The 19,088-nt window shown below is 39.4% G+C and overlaps 1 protein-coding gene across 3 annotated transcripts in view; it reads left to right on the forward strand.

Annotated features, from left to right (window-relative positions):
* The window catches only part of LOC127621992 (RAC-alpha serine/threonine-protein kinase-like), a 54,820-nt gene that overhangs the window by 20,824 nt on the left and 14,908 nt on the right, over positions 1–19,088 (forward strand). For all 3 annotated transcript variants that reach the window (XM_052095835.1, XM_052095836.1, XM_052095837.1), the window contains exons 2-3: positions 3,093–3,228; positions 16,930–17,058. In XM_052095835.1, coding sequence (XP_051951795.1) covers positions 3,183–3,228; positions 16,930–17,058 — 175 coding nt within the window. In that variant the 5' untranslated portion in view covers positions 3,093–3,182. The remainder of the gene's footprint in view (positions 1–3,092; positions 3,229–16,929; positions 17,059–19,088) is intronic.

The raw sequence follows: 19,088 nt of genomic DNA on the forward strand, positions 1-19,088 counted from the left end.
GGAGCAGAGAAACCGGAGGAAAGGCATACAGGTGCAATCTAGGCCACGTATGTGCCATAGTGTTCAGACTCAGGAGGGCTGGGTGACTCAGAGAGAAGTAGAGGGGACATTGCGCTGTCTGTTGGGAGGCGAAGAGGCCCACTTCTGCTCTGTAAAATCTCAACCAGATTTGTTCCACTACCTCGGGGTGGAGTTTCCACTCCCCCATCTGTATTTTCTGTCTGGACAGTAAATCTGCTCCCACATTCAGGCATCCAGTCCACCCACAACAGGACATGGCAGCCTCTCAAATACTGGAGGAAACATTTCAGAGCCAGAAATACAACCATCAACTAGAGACAGTTTATTTGCCCATCGAGCTGATTACCCTCCCATACCCTTGAGCTGGACGACCACTTAAGACCGCTCCCCAGCCCATCAGGGAGGCGTCTGTCATTAGCAACTTGCGACAGCAAGACGCACCTAGAGTGGGACCCAAAGTGAGGAACCGGGGTCTGAACCACATAGAAAGGGTACGAAGCACGCAGCGCTTAACTGCCTTATGGGACTGGCCCATGGATGAAATCCCCTGGCTTTGAGCCACAACTGAAACGGTCTCATCAGAAGGCCCAAAGGGATCACGAGGACGCAGATGCCATGATACCTAGTATTCGTTGATACTGACGAACAGTGCAACCTTGTGCCCGCATCATGATCGAATTCCATACGACCCCCAGATAGGTAATTTCCTGAGTGGGAGAGAGAACGCTCTTTTTAACGTTGAGTCTCAGACCCAGAGAAACCAGATGAGCTAAGACGATATCCCTGTGCTGTAATGTCAGTTGTGTGGGGTGATAGGGCTAGGCCGAATGGAAGAACACGATATTGGAAAGCTTTGCCCCCGAAAGCGAACCTCAGGAACTTCCTGTGTTGTGGCAGAATTTCTATATGAATGTATGTGTCCATGAGATTGATCGTGACCAACCAATCGTGATGTTGGATTTGAGACACGACCGTCCCTGACTGAGCGATTCAAGCCTCGAAGGTCTAAAATCGGACGCAACCCCCCACCCTTCTTGGGAACCAGGAAGTATCTGCTGTAATAACCTGACTCTATCTCTGGAAGGGGAACATGTTCTATGGCCCCTTTGAGAATTTGCTGTTCTTTCCACAGTAGACATGCTTGTTGCGGTTTCACGGTAGTGGAAACCACGCCATTGAAACGCGGAGTACGGCGAGCGAATTGAATTCTGTAGCCTTTTCCTACTGTTCTTAGGACCCACATAGAAACACCTGGCAGTAGCTTCCACGCTGCTAGGTTCTCTGAGATGGTAATCAATTTTGACAATTCCTGTTGAGGGGATGTCGAGTGTTCCGTGTCCATGACTACGGCAGGAAGCAACTGAACTCCCAACATTTTGCTGGAAACCGCTAACTTCCGAAACAACAAAAGCGGCGGGAATGGAGAGGTTTTGTGGGAGTGTCAGGAAGGTACAGGTGGATGTTTCACGTGCCCCGTCCTGAAGGGGGCTACCCTCACAAGGCTGGGCGCAAAACCATCAGGGTTTTCTCTTCTTTGAGATGACGGCCCTAAGGTCTTGCTTTGGGGGCTGCTGAGGGCGACGAACCGGCCCCCAGTCTCTACGAGGGGAGCGTGATTCGCTACGCTCTGTTTTTTAGCCTCCCTTCTAGAAGGGTGGGGCTGGGTGGCCGACGGCCCCTCCCCCTGAGTGCGGTGAGGAAGGAATTGCCCGAAGGCCTCCTCGTGACTCTTTCTCCTCCTGGAACCTGGTTATGACCGTGTTTATAGCGTCACCAAATAAGCCTGAAGGTGAAACCGGGGCATCAAGGAGGAAAACTTTGTCCTTGTCTCTAATGCCCGACAGGTTAAGCCATAAGTGTCTTTCCATGCTGACCAAAGCAGCCATAGAACAGCCAATGGCGCGAGCCGTCTGTTTGGTCGCATGGAGAGACAGATCTGTGGCTCGACGAAGCTCTGAGCAAGCCTCTTCGTCGACCATAGTGCCCGCACTCAGGTCCTTCAACAGGTCAGCCTGGTACGCCTGTAACACTGCCATAGTGTGCAGGGCAGCACCAGCCTGACCTGCTGCCTGATAAGCTTTCCCCACAAGCGTAGAGCTGGTCCTGCACAGCTTTGTGGGGAGAGTGGGTCTCTGTAGCGATGATGCCGAGCCAGGCGAGAGAGAACCCGCAAGTGTCTCTTCTACCGGCGGCATCACAGAATACCCCCGTGCCTCAGCACCCACGATAGTCGAATATGTCGAGGGCAGGAAGACTTGGGAAGTATAAGGTTTCCTCCATGAATGAGATAGCCCGTCATGGTGGTCATCAAAGAAAGGAAGGTACTGATGTGGCGTTCCCTTTCCTTGGCCACCAGACAGAAATCTGTCCTCCAGTTTGGATCGCTTGGGGGTCTCTTGTACGCGTAGCCAGTCTAATTGAATCCTGGCCACCGCCCGAGTAACCACCTCGAGTAATTCCTCATACACTTTATTATCATGCAAGGAACGCTCAGAGGTGGGTAGCTCGAAGTCTGCAGACTCAAGAGATTCAAGGTCCACCTCATGAACCAAAGAGGCGCCGGAGCACGCTTCAGGATCACGAGAAGGACCGGCTGGATCTGGGGAGAGAGCGAGCGATAGGGACGGTCCCGTCTCTCGCTCCTCAGCCAGATCCATACGAGAGCCCCACGATGGAAGAGTGAATCTCGGAAATAAGCAAGACACGTGCGAAGCATTTTGACTGAGAACAGATTGCAATGCTCGCACCCGCCCGCCCCAACGCAAGAGCAGCATGCTCTTCCCCCAAACACACAAAACAAAACTGGTCAGCCATACAGTGTAAACATGGGAACACACACCGCTTGCTTTGTTTATCAGTCATTTTTTTTTTCTTTTTTTTAAAAGAGAAAGGTTTCTGTGCACAGTGACGTATTATGATTCTATAAGTCACGAGCCGTCATGTTATAATCTAGCTGAGAACACAGGATCCGAACACAGGTCCCTGTGAGCCAACAGCTCTTATGTATGTTGCGAGGTTTTTGCAAGTGAACTACCTTCTGTGCCACAGCTCTGACTCTGTTCTTCCTACAGATCAACTGTTCTGCTGAATGTCCAGACTGAAGACCTCCACCAGTTCCCATATTCTGCCCCTGGTTCGAGAGGGGTTTCTCTCTGGCCACAATGAGTGAAGTTGTCATTGTGAAGGAGGGATGGCTTCACAAGCGAGGTAAAGCTTCTGTTTAAGGTATCAGTGGCATTTTATTCCAGAAAGTCATTCAGTTTCAGACCTGACTTGCTAAACTTATACATATTCAGCTTCCATTATTATAATTAGATCAGGCTGCTTATGTGAAGCTTATAATTAGAAATGTGAAATTATAATTTTATAAAAGCACTTCTTCACACTGATTCTTCTGATAAAACTTGTGTATTATTTGAGCTGTAAAGTTGTTTAAATCATCATTTTAGAGTTGTAGGGTTTACAGCTTAACATTGCCATAGCAACACAGTTGTAAAAGTCATAGTGACTCGCCTCAATCCGCTACATCCACGCACAACTCACCATGTGCCCCACCGAGAGCGAGAACCACACATTATTATCATCCAGGTGTGGTAGTCAGCGTCTTTACTCGCTGAGCTACCCAGGCCCCAGAATATTCCTTTTATTAAAGATACACCAGTGCTGTTTTTTCCAAGTAGATGACTGAAGATCAGAAAATAAGGTGACTATTAAAAATGATAGCCGTAAACAAAAAACGACACCACTGTTCGTGGTAAAAATTGGCCAACCATAGGAAATGAATGTGAAAGACAAAAAAACAGAGCAATTTTTTTTAATATATCAAACACAATCTATAAATCAGCCATAATACAGAACAAACACACACACACAAATGAAGGGGTGAGACTATACAACACGCTGAGTGCAAAACATGCACACATACACACACACACACACACACAAACACACACTGGTGACACTATAATTTATTTTGTCAATCTATACAAATTAGCCACAATGCAGAATACACACAAATAAATGAGGGGGTGAGATCATGATACACCCACAATGCAGCACACACACACTCACACACAAGCAAACACACAGATGCACTCTCACACAGAAAAAAATGGGTAAGACTAAACACAGCCAGAAGGCAGAACACACACACACACACACACACACACACACACACAGAGAGAGAGAGAGAGAGAGAGAGAGAGAGAGAGAGAGAGAGAGAGAGATCCAAGCCTGAGTCTGACCCCAATGCAAGAAAGTTTACCTATTCCACTATGAGAAAGTTTACGCTTAAGTAAACTTCTCGGGAGCTTCACCTTCCAGACAAAAAAATGCATCTTTCTGACACTGTAAAAAAAAAAGAAAAAAAAAACTTTGACAAATAATAGCTTTATAATTTCTAAAGCATCTTTCCTAAGTTTATTAGATTCTGTTGTTAATTGATCAACTTTATCAAACATAGTTTATAGAAAATTTTGAAAATATTAAAATTGACATATGGTATTGGTTAATTAAAACAAGGATAGTACATGTTTTTGAAAGGCAGCAGTTAACAATTGTGACTGAAATTTATTTTGAAATTTGAAGAGTCGCAAAAGAGTTTTAAAAAGAGTCAATGTATTTAACAAAGAGTTGTCAGTGGTAAATGACCATGTAATACTTTTTACACGAGTGTTGCAAATAGTCACATGACCAGAACCATGTAATTTCAATGTGATCCTTTAATGTTTAAAGGGTCTATTATTGATTTATTAATAAGATTGCTCAGCATCATGCTCACAGGACAAGTAAACATGTAAGAGCTGAAAAATACTATTATAAAATTGCAAAATTCAAAGTATTATTACAACAAATGAAACAAAGTAAAAATATATATGCAGTAATTCTTGGTTTGTCATTTCCCTTTTTCCCACAATTGCTTGATAGTATTTTCTTCTTTTTTTAAATTATATTACTTTATTGTTTGCAATTTTCTATTGGGTCCCATTGAGCAACTGAGCAAAATGACTGTATCACATTTACTTTCCCACCGGTTTCTGTTGTGACCAAGAACAAATCTTAAACTTTCATTAACTTTTTTAAAGGCATGCCGTTTCTTTCATTGGGCTCTCCAAGGAGTAAAACACATGTGCCCACTCAGCTGGAAAATATTTGGGATTAAACAGGTTAACAGTCCCTGTCTACTGCATTGGGTATTAACATAGATTCACCCGACATTCACAACTCAATCAAATGTTCTCCAGAATGCCCACGAAGAAAAGATGCCATCATCCAGTTCATGCAATAGTGGAGTTATTTTATATAAAGTACTTGTATATGACTGAGCTTGAACTCCAAAATGTTAGAATCTTATGGGCTTCTCAAGTAAACTTTCCTACTGTACATGTCAGGAATAGGCCGTTACCCTGTTGCCATACTCAAAGCATGGAAATTTGGAGCTTATGTCTGTCCTTGCAAACAACAGAGCATCCGAGTCACTGGGCCAAAGAGGCACAAGCAACAGCGTGCAGGAGAAAGCCCAAGGGTGTGGCAAGCACAAAACAGAACAAGGGCTGAATACTGAACCCTGAGGCACTCCGGGAGTTTACCAGGCGCAGTTTGCCGGTGCCTGTGCCACAGACTGCTGGACAGTGCAGGGCTGTGTACTTCTCAAGGTCATCCCAGTTCAACTATGCAGACAGACACCACCCGTAATGGCACTCTGGGCCCAGATGAAAAGCAGTTCTGCCTTGCCTGGATTTATGCTGCTTAGTGTGGCGGCAGGCTTGTTTTGCCCACAAGGGATTTGGGGAGTTATTTTTTTTTCCCTATGTGTGGCCTTGGGGCCATGCAGGACGCCTTTTTGATTTGTTTTCTCATCTGGTGATGTTACGAGAGAAAAAAAATTCTCAAAACGTAATTTTGCTCACTATTTTAATTGGATTTGTTTGGTTCAAAAATATGAATCTAAAGACTTTTTTAAATAATCTCCTTGTATTAACTGGGATGCCTCTGCTCATCTGTCTAGAATCCTACCGCAATTTATATCCTAAACAGAAGGAAGTCATTAAGTTCAAGTTGCGGCCATGGTTAATCTGGAACAGAACAATTTTCATGCAGACTTGTTGATTATGTAAACTCACAGGAATAGCAGAGATATTTGTTTCACATAACAGAGAGATGCTTAGATAAAATGTCAAACCCTTCTGGACATGGTTGAACATTCTTTGAGGAAATCCGTTGATTTTTACCTAATGAAAGAATGCACAGCACTCAAACATATTTTTCTGTTATATGAATTTTGGAGTTTCCACTGATGCTGAAAATTAGCTGGATCTTGTTAATGAAAATAATACATGTAATTAGATGATAATAGACACCAATTTACAAAAGGTTTCATCCATTTATTTATTTATTTTATTTTATTAAAATGATTAATCTTTTATGCTATTATAAAACAATCACTTCCCACTCAAATTTCTCAGACTCTTACATTCTATAATAATATGCCAAGTTACTATGTTGCTTAGCAACTGCAAGTTGCTTACAGTTAGGATAATGAACCATTTAACATTAATTGTTTCTATAATTATTAAAAAAATTATTGGGTGCCTGGGTAGCTCAGCGATGCTGACTACTACACCTGGAGTCATGAGTTTGAATCCAGGGTGTGCTGTGAGTGACTCCAGACAGGTCTCCTAAGCAGGGGTGCAAAGAGTACTGCAATATAATACTCAAGTAAATGTACTGTTACTTCTTAAAAAATGTAGTTTGAGTAGAGTAAAAGTACCTGTCCTAAAAACGTCTAGGTTACTGTTGTAACCTTCTTTCCCTGATGGAGGGAACGAGACGTTGTGTCGAATGTAGCGACACTAGGGGACTTTATTGAAGGCCTTGGTTACCTCTGAACTTGAGAAAAGACCAATGAGGAAATTGGCAGACAGAATTTGCGTGTCGGGGCTAGGGCTGCCTCTGTGACCTTCGTGAAGACGCGAGGGGACAGGGACAGGCCGAAGGGGAGAACCTTGTACTGATATGCCTGCCCGTGGAACCAAACCTTAGGAAGCATCGGTATCAAGGCAAGATAGAGACGTGGAAATACGTGTCCTTCAGGTCTACCGCTGCGAACCCTCCACGACTTCGTCAGCTCATCGTGCGCCTCCAGGATGAAAGGAACCGGGGGGCTGTGCCCGAGCAAGCATGTCGGCCATCTGGGTGTCAGCCTCAGTCTGTGCAGGCCAACCCAAAGGCGGCAGACCAGTAAAGTCTTCTCCTATGCGGCGGCGAATTCATCATCCAGATCAGCGGGTCTGAGGGAGTAGTCAGACTTGCCATGAGGCGAGCCGCTCTCACCTCGAGCCTGGACGGAAGTCAGCGAGCGTGCCGGGGGCGAGTGGTTTGTGGGGATCTACCCGACGAAACCGAGCAAGCTGCCATCCTTCCATTGCCAGCCGGGTCGTCCTCAATCCCGTGGGAAGAAAGAGCGACGCAAGGGGGAGGCTGGAATGGCATTCTTTTTTAGGAAGGAAAGCCGTGACTGCAACGTTGCCATGGTTATGTTCTCACTGTGAGAACAAGAGAACCTCAGTGTGATCACAGCCCAGACACACGAGGCAGCATCTATGACTGTCAGGAGCGGAGCGATATCGACCGCATCCAGGAACTACACAGAGGCGGAAAGGAATCTTTAAAAAGACGTGTCCTGAAAAGGATAGTCAACACCTGCTGTGTGTGCTCTTTTAGAGAAATAAACTCTTTTAGAAAAAAATATTCTCTTTTCAGACGCGATGTTGAAGCACCCAGGGGCAAAACTGCACTTGTGTGCATGGAAGGAGAAACCACTGATACGCGCCGTAGATCCAACAGCAACACTCTGGAGAGTTGAGTGGAACAGAAGTGATCTCAGCTCGCTGATCGCACAACCGCTCGGCTCCGAAGAAGAAATCTGAATGAACAGATGCACGATTCCCTCCTTTTATACCTGTATGTCCGGGGGAGGGACATGCAAATTCTGGCTGCCAATTACTCATTGGCCTTTTCTCAAGTTCAGAGGTAACCAAGGCCTTCAAGAAAGACCCCTAGTGTCACTTCATTCGACACTACTTCGAGTGAGCGACAGACGGGGAACTAAAGTAAGAGTAAAATAGTTGCTCATTTAAAATACTCATGAGTACTGAGTTGCGAAAGCTATGCACCTTTATAATAAAAACTCTATGCTGCTATTTAAAAATGTAGCACACATACCATCATTTACATTCCCTTTCATGGCTGTTTGCCAGAAAGAATAAAAAATATAGGTATTTTATAGGTGTTTGTTACTGACAACTTATAAAGTAAATCACTTATCTATGATAATGTAAACACTACATGAATCTGATTTAAAAAATAAATAAAAGGGTGACATGATTACAGAATGATAAGATAAAAAAGTTTTTTCAATATCATTATGTATGAAACAAATACACAAAAATCTGTTTATGTGCAGAGTTTTATTTCCCTTAATGCCGACTGAGAGAGTTATTGTTGCGCATAAAACATTTTCAAAACAATTCTAGGAATGCAAAAAAACAAAACAAAAAAAAAATCAGGGTCACTTGGCACAATAGAGGCAGTAGAGCAGTTGTTTGGTACAGGGGCCACATTGGGCTTTAAAGGAATAATTCACACAAACATTTTACATTTAGTCACCCTTATGCCATCCAGGATGTGTATGACTGTCTTTCATCAGCAGAAAAAAAAAAATTATGATTTTCAGACGAATATTTCAGCTCTTTTGGTCCATACAATGCAAGTGAATGGGTGCCAAAAGTTTGAAGCTCCAAAAATCACATTAGTCAGCATAAAAGTAGCCTAATCCATGTGACTCCAGTGGTTAAATCCATGTCTTCTGAAGAGATATGATAGGTTGTGTGAGAAACAGATCAATATTTAAGTCAAATTTTGCTAGAAATTCTCCTCCCTGCTCAGTCAATCTCTTCTTTAACTTTCACTTTCTTCTTCTTTTGGTTTTGGTGATTAACATTCTTCATGCATATCGACATCTACTGGGTAGGGAGAAGAATATAGCGCAAAAGCGCTCAAACATTAGCGCCCGTCAATCAAACTGCACGCAGTGACAGACATCAGGAAATAAAAAGTAAATATTTTATGTTTTATCTAGATAAACCAACCAGAGGTTGTGTTGCTATCATGATCGATGTAATGAACACCCCCTGTTCTAGATCTAGAATATAGGCTAAGTATAGAAAATTACTCAAAAGTTTATCATCGATATCGTAGACATCTCACTTTTTTGTTCAGATAACAATCAAGATTGTTTTATCGCCCAGTTAATTTACAGGCTACATTATAGACACACAGAATCTAGTGAGCAGAAATATGAAATTTACCTCAATAAGTTTCTTCAAATTAGAGGCAGGATTAATGCTGATATCTGGCTTGAGCAAGTTAAACTCACATGATTAAGCAATTGGCCTTTTTCACTGCGAAAATCCCTTTCAGGTGCAGCTGTGATGTTCAGGTGTAAACTGTGCTTGAGGCATTCTCCACATCCAAGACAGTTGGCGCCGAATCTGCAGCTGCCATTCAAGTTTTTTACATGTGATTTCATTTGACGGGAGTCACGAGACTCTCCCTTGGAAATCATGTTGATGGATAAAAATAAAATCAGGACAGGGAATTAGCGAACACAGACAGTGGGAATATAGCGCATTAAAAGTACAGTTACAGCTACAGTTGGTGGGGCGCGTGGTGAGTTGTACATGGATGCCGTGGAGAATAGCGTGAAGCCTCCTCACACGCTACGTGTACACGGACGGTAACATGCTCAACAAGCCATGTGATAAGATGCGCGGATTGACGTCTTTGACACGTAGGCAACTGAGATTCATCCTCTGTCACCACGAGGACCTAGAGCGCATTGGGAATTGGGCATTCCAAATTGGGGAGGAAAAAATAAATCAATGACTAAATAAGTGAAGGCATTAATTGTTTATTGAATATTGTTGTCTTTTATCATATTGCTGCTGCTGTTTTATAATTGCAATAAGCCACTTGTGTGTGAGTTACAGTAATTTTACCTGCAAAATTCTAATATCTGAATACACTGTCTCAGAAATAATAATAAGTAGTTTTGATGGGGAATTAGTTTTTTATGTATATTTGATATATATATGAGTGTAAAGGGAGTTAATGGAAAGGAGGAGGCGAGAACTGGCTTGAGAATATAAATAATATTTTAATACGAAACTGAAACAAAAAGACAAACACACAAAGGTGTCCGTAAATCTCTCTCTCTCTCGCACTGCAGCTTCCAGTCAGCCTTTATCCTTCTCTGAGGCTTGATTAGCCTGATTAGGGGCCGGGTGTGCGGAATCACGAACGGCCCCGCCCACAGCCCTGTCACATTGAGGTATATAATAGGGACGGGGCCATTACAGACCGGTCAGTGATGTAAAATATATGCTAGAAAAGAGTTTATTGCTTTATGGTATCTTGTGTATTATTTACAGCTTTTGTATATGATACTAATTCAATTATACACTGTAAAAACTGTGGTAACCTGCAGTTAGAGCTATTTTTACTTGATCTAACTTTTAAAGGGGGTCATGACATGAGGAGCAAAGTTTTAAGAGTTCATTGTACTATAAAAATATACTGTAAGTTTCAGAACTCAAAACTTCCTCATCGTAATAAAAGAGCATGTATTTCAACCAAGCTGCAAAAAGGGCTTGTTTGGTTTTTCTCTTCTTTGTGACATCACACAGATGAATACGTCAGCACATTACTGTCTCTACAGCAAGACAACAATGCCTAGTTTTATATCATCGCACTCTTGGCCCGCCCACTGACGCTCGGTTAGAAAGGTGAAGAGGAATGAACAACACAGGCCTAATATTCCTGCACACCAAAGAGGAATTACACAGGACACCTTATTGTGCCCATCTGGACTATTTGTAAAACAAATTCTATAAACATGTATTAGACAAACTGCTTCAACTGTTATCTGTGTATCTTGTGCTTTTAAAAGTCGCAATGTCAAGTTATAACTCTTAAAAGGATACCACCCATCTGCGCTAATTTTAATTGTTGGTCTATGTAAACATACACTAAATCTACGTATTTGAACATTTTGATGTGTTATTGGCGATGTGTGCCACGTTTTAAGAGCGGTAAATGCTCTTAAACGTCTGTTCTGCTCCATTCCATTACGCCTCACCTGTGAAAACCAGTGTCTCTGCTTTGGCCTCTGAAGCATCCAAACATCAAGAAATGACTGAAGTTTAACAAAGTTCCCGATCGCATCAGTGCAGGATGATATGTGTGTGCATCATGTTTCACCGTGGATTGTATTATGTGTGTTCAGCATGGATTGTATGTGTGTTTGGCTCATTTCAGCATGTATTACATGTGTTTTTTGGCTCATATCAGCTTGGATTGCTTGTGAACCAGTCAAAATAAGATTCAAGCTGTGCAAAGCAGCTGTTATTGAAAGATGGGTCAGTAAAAACACTACTGGACCCGACTGCAAAACTGTAAGTAACCAATTATATTCATGAATATTTCATATGTCATGACTGTTTTATATTTATAGTTTATGGTGCTGCTGTGTTTGATAATGATGGAAAGTCTGAATCTTTTCCACAATCCGGTTATTTCGGATGTTCATCTTTTACGTCATCACGTAATGACATCACTGTACATAATTCTTATACCCTGGCGTCAAGGAATACAAGCTCAAACACATTCATTAAAGCTATATGTAAGCGCATATTGCTGATTATTACATTTTATTTAATTAAGTTATAATAATAAGGGTGTTTATTGTCATCAGTGTTTCATTCAGTGATCTTATAATACATCCTACATTAAAGTTTTGCACCTAAAGCACCCAATACTGACACTGATGTGCAAACGTGGATGTTCTACATTTCTAAAGCATATAAATTGAATGAACTAGTCTCAATCAACTCACCCTTTTTACAGAAACCATGATCCAGCTCATAACAACTTCAAATATAATCTGCATGCACAATACTCAATAGTACAAATGATTTACATCTCTCGACTGAAACGTTTCGCCCCCTCATTCAAGTCCTCAGTTCATGCATACTCATAACGAATGCCTCTGAATGATTCAGTTCACTGTTGACCAGAGAATGCTTGTGACCGGAGCATTCCGTCCGATTTGTTAACAAGTTGGAGCGGTTCGTACCAAAGGAGAGTTAGGAAATAGATATCACCAGTCATAAAGTCATATTACTCCCAGTTATTGGTTCATTTCGAGAAGGAGTTTCAGGCACGTTCAAGAGACTGGTTAAGATAGAGTAATTTGTGGATCAGTCTTGACTTGAGACGCGAACTGTTTCAAATGATTCAGTCCGATTTGGTAAACTGGTTCAACTCCTTCACAGAAAAGAACCATTTCAATGATTCGTTCACGAACTGGACATCATTATTGCTTAAGTGACTTGTTTGATACATTCATATACAATGTTTTGGGTGTGTGTTATGTGTAAAACATGAATTTTAGCTTTTATTGTTGTGGAGCTGGCTCATTCTCTTCCAACTGAGGTTCAAATATAAATGACTGTATTGGAGGGGCTGAACGATGTTAGCCAATCACTGAGCATTTGAGACAGAGGGCCAAAGACAGTGTGAAAAAGGAGTACATGTTATAATTATAACTGCTTTGGTGCAAAAAAAGGTTTACTAACATTGTAAGTGGACCTTGGCGAAAATAATACAATTACAAAAATGTATAAAAAAAGAAGAGTATGTCATGACCCCTTTAAAATGAGCTCTGTTGGTGTTACTCAGGTTTTTCAGTGTTTAAGTAACAGCCATAACTGAAGAAATCCATATTAAGGATTTATTTTAATTAATTGATTCAGTTGAGGTATTTGACACAAGTAGTTGCCTGCTAAAAAAACAAAACAAATGTGCATTAAGCCATTGTAAACTGGTTTGCTGGTCTTGGTTTGTTGGTCTGTTGGCTTGCTGAGAGACCATCTTAGACCAGCAAGCCATCTTAGGGTTTTTTTTAACAACATATTTTGTGTTTTTAGATGGTTAGAAAAACGTATGCCCTCATAAAGGAAAAAATCTCCCTGGAAATCAAATATTGCCCCTAAAAAAAGTAGGACATTTCTGACAATGACAGACAGACACACACATATACACACATCTCAGACATGGTCCTTGGAAGATGGTGTGATATGATTGGGCTTTGCGTGCCTTTGAATGTGTATATCAGTGCAGAAATGAATCAGCAATAGCAGTAGCTCATTTTTAAACTGTTTGTGTGGCCACACTATCTTCTGTGCCATTTCCTGTTTTCAAGAATCAGACTGTCGGTTACCAGAAGTCCCACTAATGTGGCGACATTTAAAAAAAAAAAGAAAAGAAAATACAAACATGAAACCCCCAAACACCAAAAGCAGTCATGACCTCTTACTGTTTCTTTTGTTTTGAGTAATCCTGTGCAAGTTTGTGTGGGAGACTTCACATTGACAGACACTCTCGGCTGATTATTAATAACATTAACTCTTGCTGTTATTTGTTGTTAGACATTTTTTTTCTCTAGTTGAGTTTATGTGACGCTTATCTTGAGTGAGTTGTTCAGAACAGAACAGTGGTTTCCTGTTTGTTGTGACTGTCATCGATAAGCTGATCAAATAAAAGCTGGTGATGATGAAAGTTCTCACCCTTGTCTTTTGTTGTTGTTCAGGGATATTCACTATTTACCTTAAACTAGCAATGGGCCTTTCCCTAGCAGGGGGAAATGGACTAGTTGTATGTGTGGATTGTGTGGTTTACCAGAACTTGTGTGCTGGTCATTGATACTGGCCGTCTGTTTCTCAGCAGCATTTCTATGGAAGAATAAAAATAGTACCACTTCACATTTGCATTCTTGATTGCAAGCTTTTTTTCCTCACAACTTTTAATACACATTCATAAAATTCATTGGAAAGTGATTATTGGGTCACTGACAATTAAGGTCACCCATTGTGATAATGCAAATGCAAGATCTTTTGAAAATCTAGTTAAACACACATGAGTCACGTTTGTAGAAATGTAATATTTGTGTTTGTTGGTTTCATAATTTTTTTTAAAACATTTATAGCATTTTCTACTAAATACAGTTTAAAAATTCATGATTGAAGGACAGCATTTTTCAACTCACTCGACAGCATTTGTGGCTTAATGTTGATTTCCACAAAAAATATTTCGGTCCTTTTCTTTAAATAAAGCGAAAATCAAAGTTACAGTGAGGCACTTACAATGGAAGTGAATAAGGCCAATTTTTAGAGGGGTTAAAGACAGAAATGTGAAGCTTATAATTTTATAAAAGCTCACATTAATTCTTCTGTTAACACCAATGAATTACTTGAGCTTTAAAGTTGTTTTAATTGTCATTTTTACAGACATTTCGGGTTTTTATGTTTGTTGACATTACATCATCAAGGCAATGAAGTTGTAAAATATTGTTTATGTGTTGTGATCAGGGTTGTGAGGGTTACTTTTGAAGTGTATTCCACTACAGATTACAGAATACATGCTGTAAAATGTCATTTGTACAGTCAGTAATGTATTCTAAATACTGTGGATTACTTCTTCAGCATTGATAGATTTTTTCACTTGTTTTGACTATAAAAACTGCCAGTACAGTAAGACAAAATACATGTTAAAAATACATTCTCTGAAAAACCTAAATATCTTATGCAGTGTTGTTTCTAAAACAAGACAAATCAAATTGATCTTGTTTTAAGGATTTTTTGATATTTTTACAGGAAAACAATACAAAAAATTATTATCAAGAATATGATTTTTACCCGAATATCAAAGGCCTTAATAGAAAAAAAAATTACGATCCAAAGTGAATTTTCTTGATAAAAAAAATGATCGTGTCTGGTAACATGTGCATGTAAAATGGCTAGAAATAGCATTTTAGCTTAGCATAAAACTAACAATTTACACAAGGTTTATATAAATTTCTTCTGCACCAAACTTACTTCAGAAATTTTTTCACCGCTGTTCAAATGTACTTTGGATCACATCATATATATGTATAAATGTTTTCCATCTGAAAGGACTAAATATTAAATTAAACTAATGACAATAAAATGCTAAATAATCTCTTCAGTAATCAAAATACTTTTTGAATGTAACTGTATTCTAAATAGCAACGATTTAAATTGTAACTGTAGTGGAATATTTTGTATTTTAAATACGTAATCCTGTTACATGTATTCCATTACTCCCCAACACTGGTTGTGGCTATAATTTTGAAACATTGAGTATTTTAACATTGACGGATTGGCCACATTCACTTCCATTGTAGGTGCCTCACTGGAACACAATTTCTTTTTTTTTTTTTAAAGAAAAGGAGGGGCAAGTCAAAATACATTTTTGTGGTAATCAATATTATGCCACAAATGCTGTCCATTGAGCTGAACTTGTATTGAACCTGGAACATTCCTTTAAAAAATGTCAAGTGGTGTAACGGTCAGTTAAAAGCGATTCAAATAATTTCCTTTGAAGATTGTTTGAGTGTACACTACTTAATCATTCATTTCAATTTTACATTTTTCAAGGCAAAAATATGTTTTACAAATATAATAAATTTTTTTAAATTGTGAAAATCAAGACGTTTCTCCATTTGACCTGAATAAAACATCCCTTTTTATAACAATGTCAAAATATATGTTATTTTTAAAAGAACTTCACACACACAGTTATGAGGGTCTAAAAGGGTACCTGCATGTTGGTTACACCACATAATAATATATTTTTTTTTAATAATAATTTTCAAAACAAACTTGTTTCACTGCTTCTTGTTTTAAGAAATAATAATAAAACATTATTCCAAACTACACGTGCCACCGTGTCATTTTTAAAGAACAGCTTTTAATGAGACTTTTTATAACTGTCTGTGGACGATTAAACCACTTAGACATGTTTTACTTTAAGCCCAAGCAAAAGAAAAAAAAAAACATCAAAATGACTTGTCCATTGTAATAGATGTTTATTCGATAATTGATTTTTTTTATTTTATTGCATTTTTCAAGTATTTTTAAATAACTTGATTTCTCATCTTCTGCTGATGAGTAATGTATAATTACTTTAATGGCCTTTGTAATTGGTTACAGAATAACGAGGCATGATCATCAGCATAAGTATATAAATTATTCATGATTTATAGTCACTATTAGTTTTAGCTTTGGAGTTCCTCCTCAAGTCGTTTCAATTCAGATTTTTAAGTTGAAGTGAATTGTCTGTGAAATCTTATTTGGTTTTCAAAAGATTGCCAGTCTAAGCTTGATAGCTGCCATGTTACGTTATGTTCAGCCTTTTATAAATGTGTAGTTGATGCATCATCAAGATTTAAGGTTCAAATTTGATATAAATGTAAAAGAAAAAGTGTATATTTTAGGTGCTGTAACTGGTCACCATTTCTAATATTTTAATTTGACATTCACAAGTTTGAAATAGTCCTGCAGTGTGACAAATACATTTAATTTACATGTACTGTAGTCTCTTAATCAACATGATGATAAAAACGGGATTATCTGCATAATAATTACAAAAGAATGAGCAAAATACTGTTTAAAACAGTTTTAGATGCCGTATAACATGTCACACTGTAGGACATATCAACTTCCCTAAAGTATTTCATGTCAACTACTCAAATATGTATTAGATTTATAATATTATTACAGTTTATGATATTCATGCTATCCAATTCCAACTTTCAAGTTTATTATAACAGAATCAGAATAGTGTTGTATGTTTTATTTAAGTTTATCCACAGTAAAATAGCATAAATGACATATATTACTAAGTAATAAAATGATTGTTTCTATGTTATGTTTGGTTGCTTTTGTTAAAGATGTTCTACTAAACTAAATGCATTTTCTGGATTTCCAGGAGAGTACATAAAGACATGGAGGCCACGATATTTCTTGCTTAAGAGTGACGGAACATTTATTGGATACAAAGAGCGACCGCAAGATGTTGACCAGCTGGAGACTCCACTCAATAACTTCTCAGTGGCCCGTAGGTAGACGTTTTATTCTAACACTGTAAAGGAAGAATTCTCTCTCTTTCACAGTGCCTCTTTCTCTCTGTATCTGTCTTTTCCCCTTTTTCCAAAACAGGGATGGTTCATAATGGTCAGCTAGACAGTTTGTACATTAAAACCTTCTCAGAAAAGTTGCGTCTCTAAAACGGAACTGTGATCTTTGGTCATTTCTTGTGTATTGTCAACAAACGGTATTGCAAAACAAATGATTGTTCTCAAACAAGTTTCCTGAACACACCTCCCATCTGCCATTGGTCAATCAGATAGCCTCGCCCCAAATTCCTCAGTTTGTTTGATCCATAGTTGCTTGTTGATATACTGTCTACATATTAAGTTGGGATAGGAGAAAATGTTTTAACATGAAATAAATTACAAACTTTGTTTAAAAATTCGTTAGTTCAACTTTTTAAATGCATCTTGAGTTCTGTTTCTTTCCATTGCGCTATTTTTGAAAACAAGAACGCATATAATGTGAATGCCCCTTAAGAATCACATCAATGGCGTCAGTTGAACATGAAACCGAACAAATTCTAACCCTTCCCTAACTTCCCATCAACACACACCCATACACATCCCTTAGATATTAAAAACACACATAGGGCCCTATTTTAAGAGTGCTAGTGCTAAGAGCAGCGCTATGTCTTAAGTCATACATGCAAAGTCAGTGAGCATGGCCAGGAAGTAGCATGTGCTAAGTCTAGGCGCAAGTGGGTTGGGCGAAATCATGTGCGTAAAAAGCTAAAGCTAGGTCAAGTGCAATTTAATTCTGAGATTCTTCTCCGGTTAATCTTCCAACGTCTGCGTCCTATTATATAGTGCATTCTCTAAAAATATTTCTTAATTCAAATTACACTTCGAAGTGGTAAAAACAAATCCAAACATTTTACTTTCTCCAATTTCTTCCTCCAGCCCCTTTTTCGGTGACTTAAAAATCACTTCATGACAACAGGTGGAAAAATACCACCAATTACATCAGTGGTTCTCAAAGTGTGGGGCGGGCGCCGTAGGGAGAGCATGAAGGTGGAGTGGTGGTGACACCACCATTGTGTCCTTGAGCAAGACACTTAACTCCAGGTTGCTCTGGGGGGATTGTCCCTGTAATAAGTGCACTGTAAGTCGCTTTGGATAAAAGCGTCTGCCAAATGCAAAAATGTAAAATGTAAAATGTAAGGTATTGCAAAGGGGGTGCAGAAGATTGACCCATCCTCAAATCTCATTCACTTTCACAAATTCAACAGAAATAGTGACAATACATACAAGAAACAGTGTGCACAATTTATTTTCCTCTGCATTTGCTCCTGCCTTGTTTAAACTTTCGCCTGGCACCGCAGTGTCCTGTGCGCACAGCTCTCGACAGCCCAAAGTGGTAATGGTGTCGACGTTCGTCCAGTGCGTGTTTACAAAGGAAAACAATGGAAAAATAGAGCATAAGTGGGCAAAAAACACGTTCAGTCCATTCCCAAGTATCTGTGAGTGAGAGTGCGGGACGAAACAAGTTCGGAAGGCCTGTATATTTTTTTCATAAATTATAAAAATGAACTAAAAGTCCTACTTGAAAAACTGATAAACAATTAGCATGCTAATCAACACATTTGTAAGGCTATTTGATCACAATGCTATCCATAGGCAGCATTAGTTTAAAATGCTAATAAACTAGCATGCTGATCAGTTAAATACATCATGACCAGTCTGTTCTTTCTTTCTGCTGTTCTTTGAGTTCTGCCATATTGGGTCTCCACCATTTTGAATACTTTTTTAATTCAAAACTTGTAGAATCTCAGCTTGGTATGTATTTTCAACATCTGAGGCAATGTGGGCCAGCAGTAAGGTGCATCATACCTGTGTGCTGTGGCGATTGAAAGGCTACTGGTTCAAGCCATATCAGCACACCATCATTTCAAATATTTTTTTATAGCAGCTTGGTATGTCTCTTTAGCATCTGTGAAACTTTTCTGTTTCTGAAATTGAGAACCACTGAATTAGATCATAAATACAATTGTAAATA

The sequence above is a fragment of the Xyrauchen texanus genome, chromosome 28 (genome assembly GCF_025860055.1).
Source record: "Xyrauchen texanus isolate HMW12.3.18 chromosome 28, RBS_HiC_50CHRs, whole genome shotgun sequence".
NCBI lineage: Eukaryota > Metazoa > Chordata > Actinopteri > Cypriniformes > Catostomidae > Xyrauchen > Xyrauchen texanus.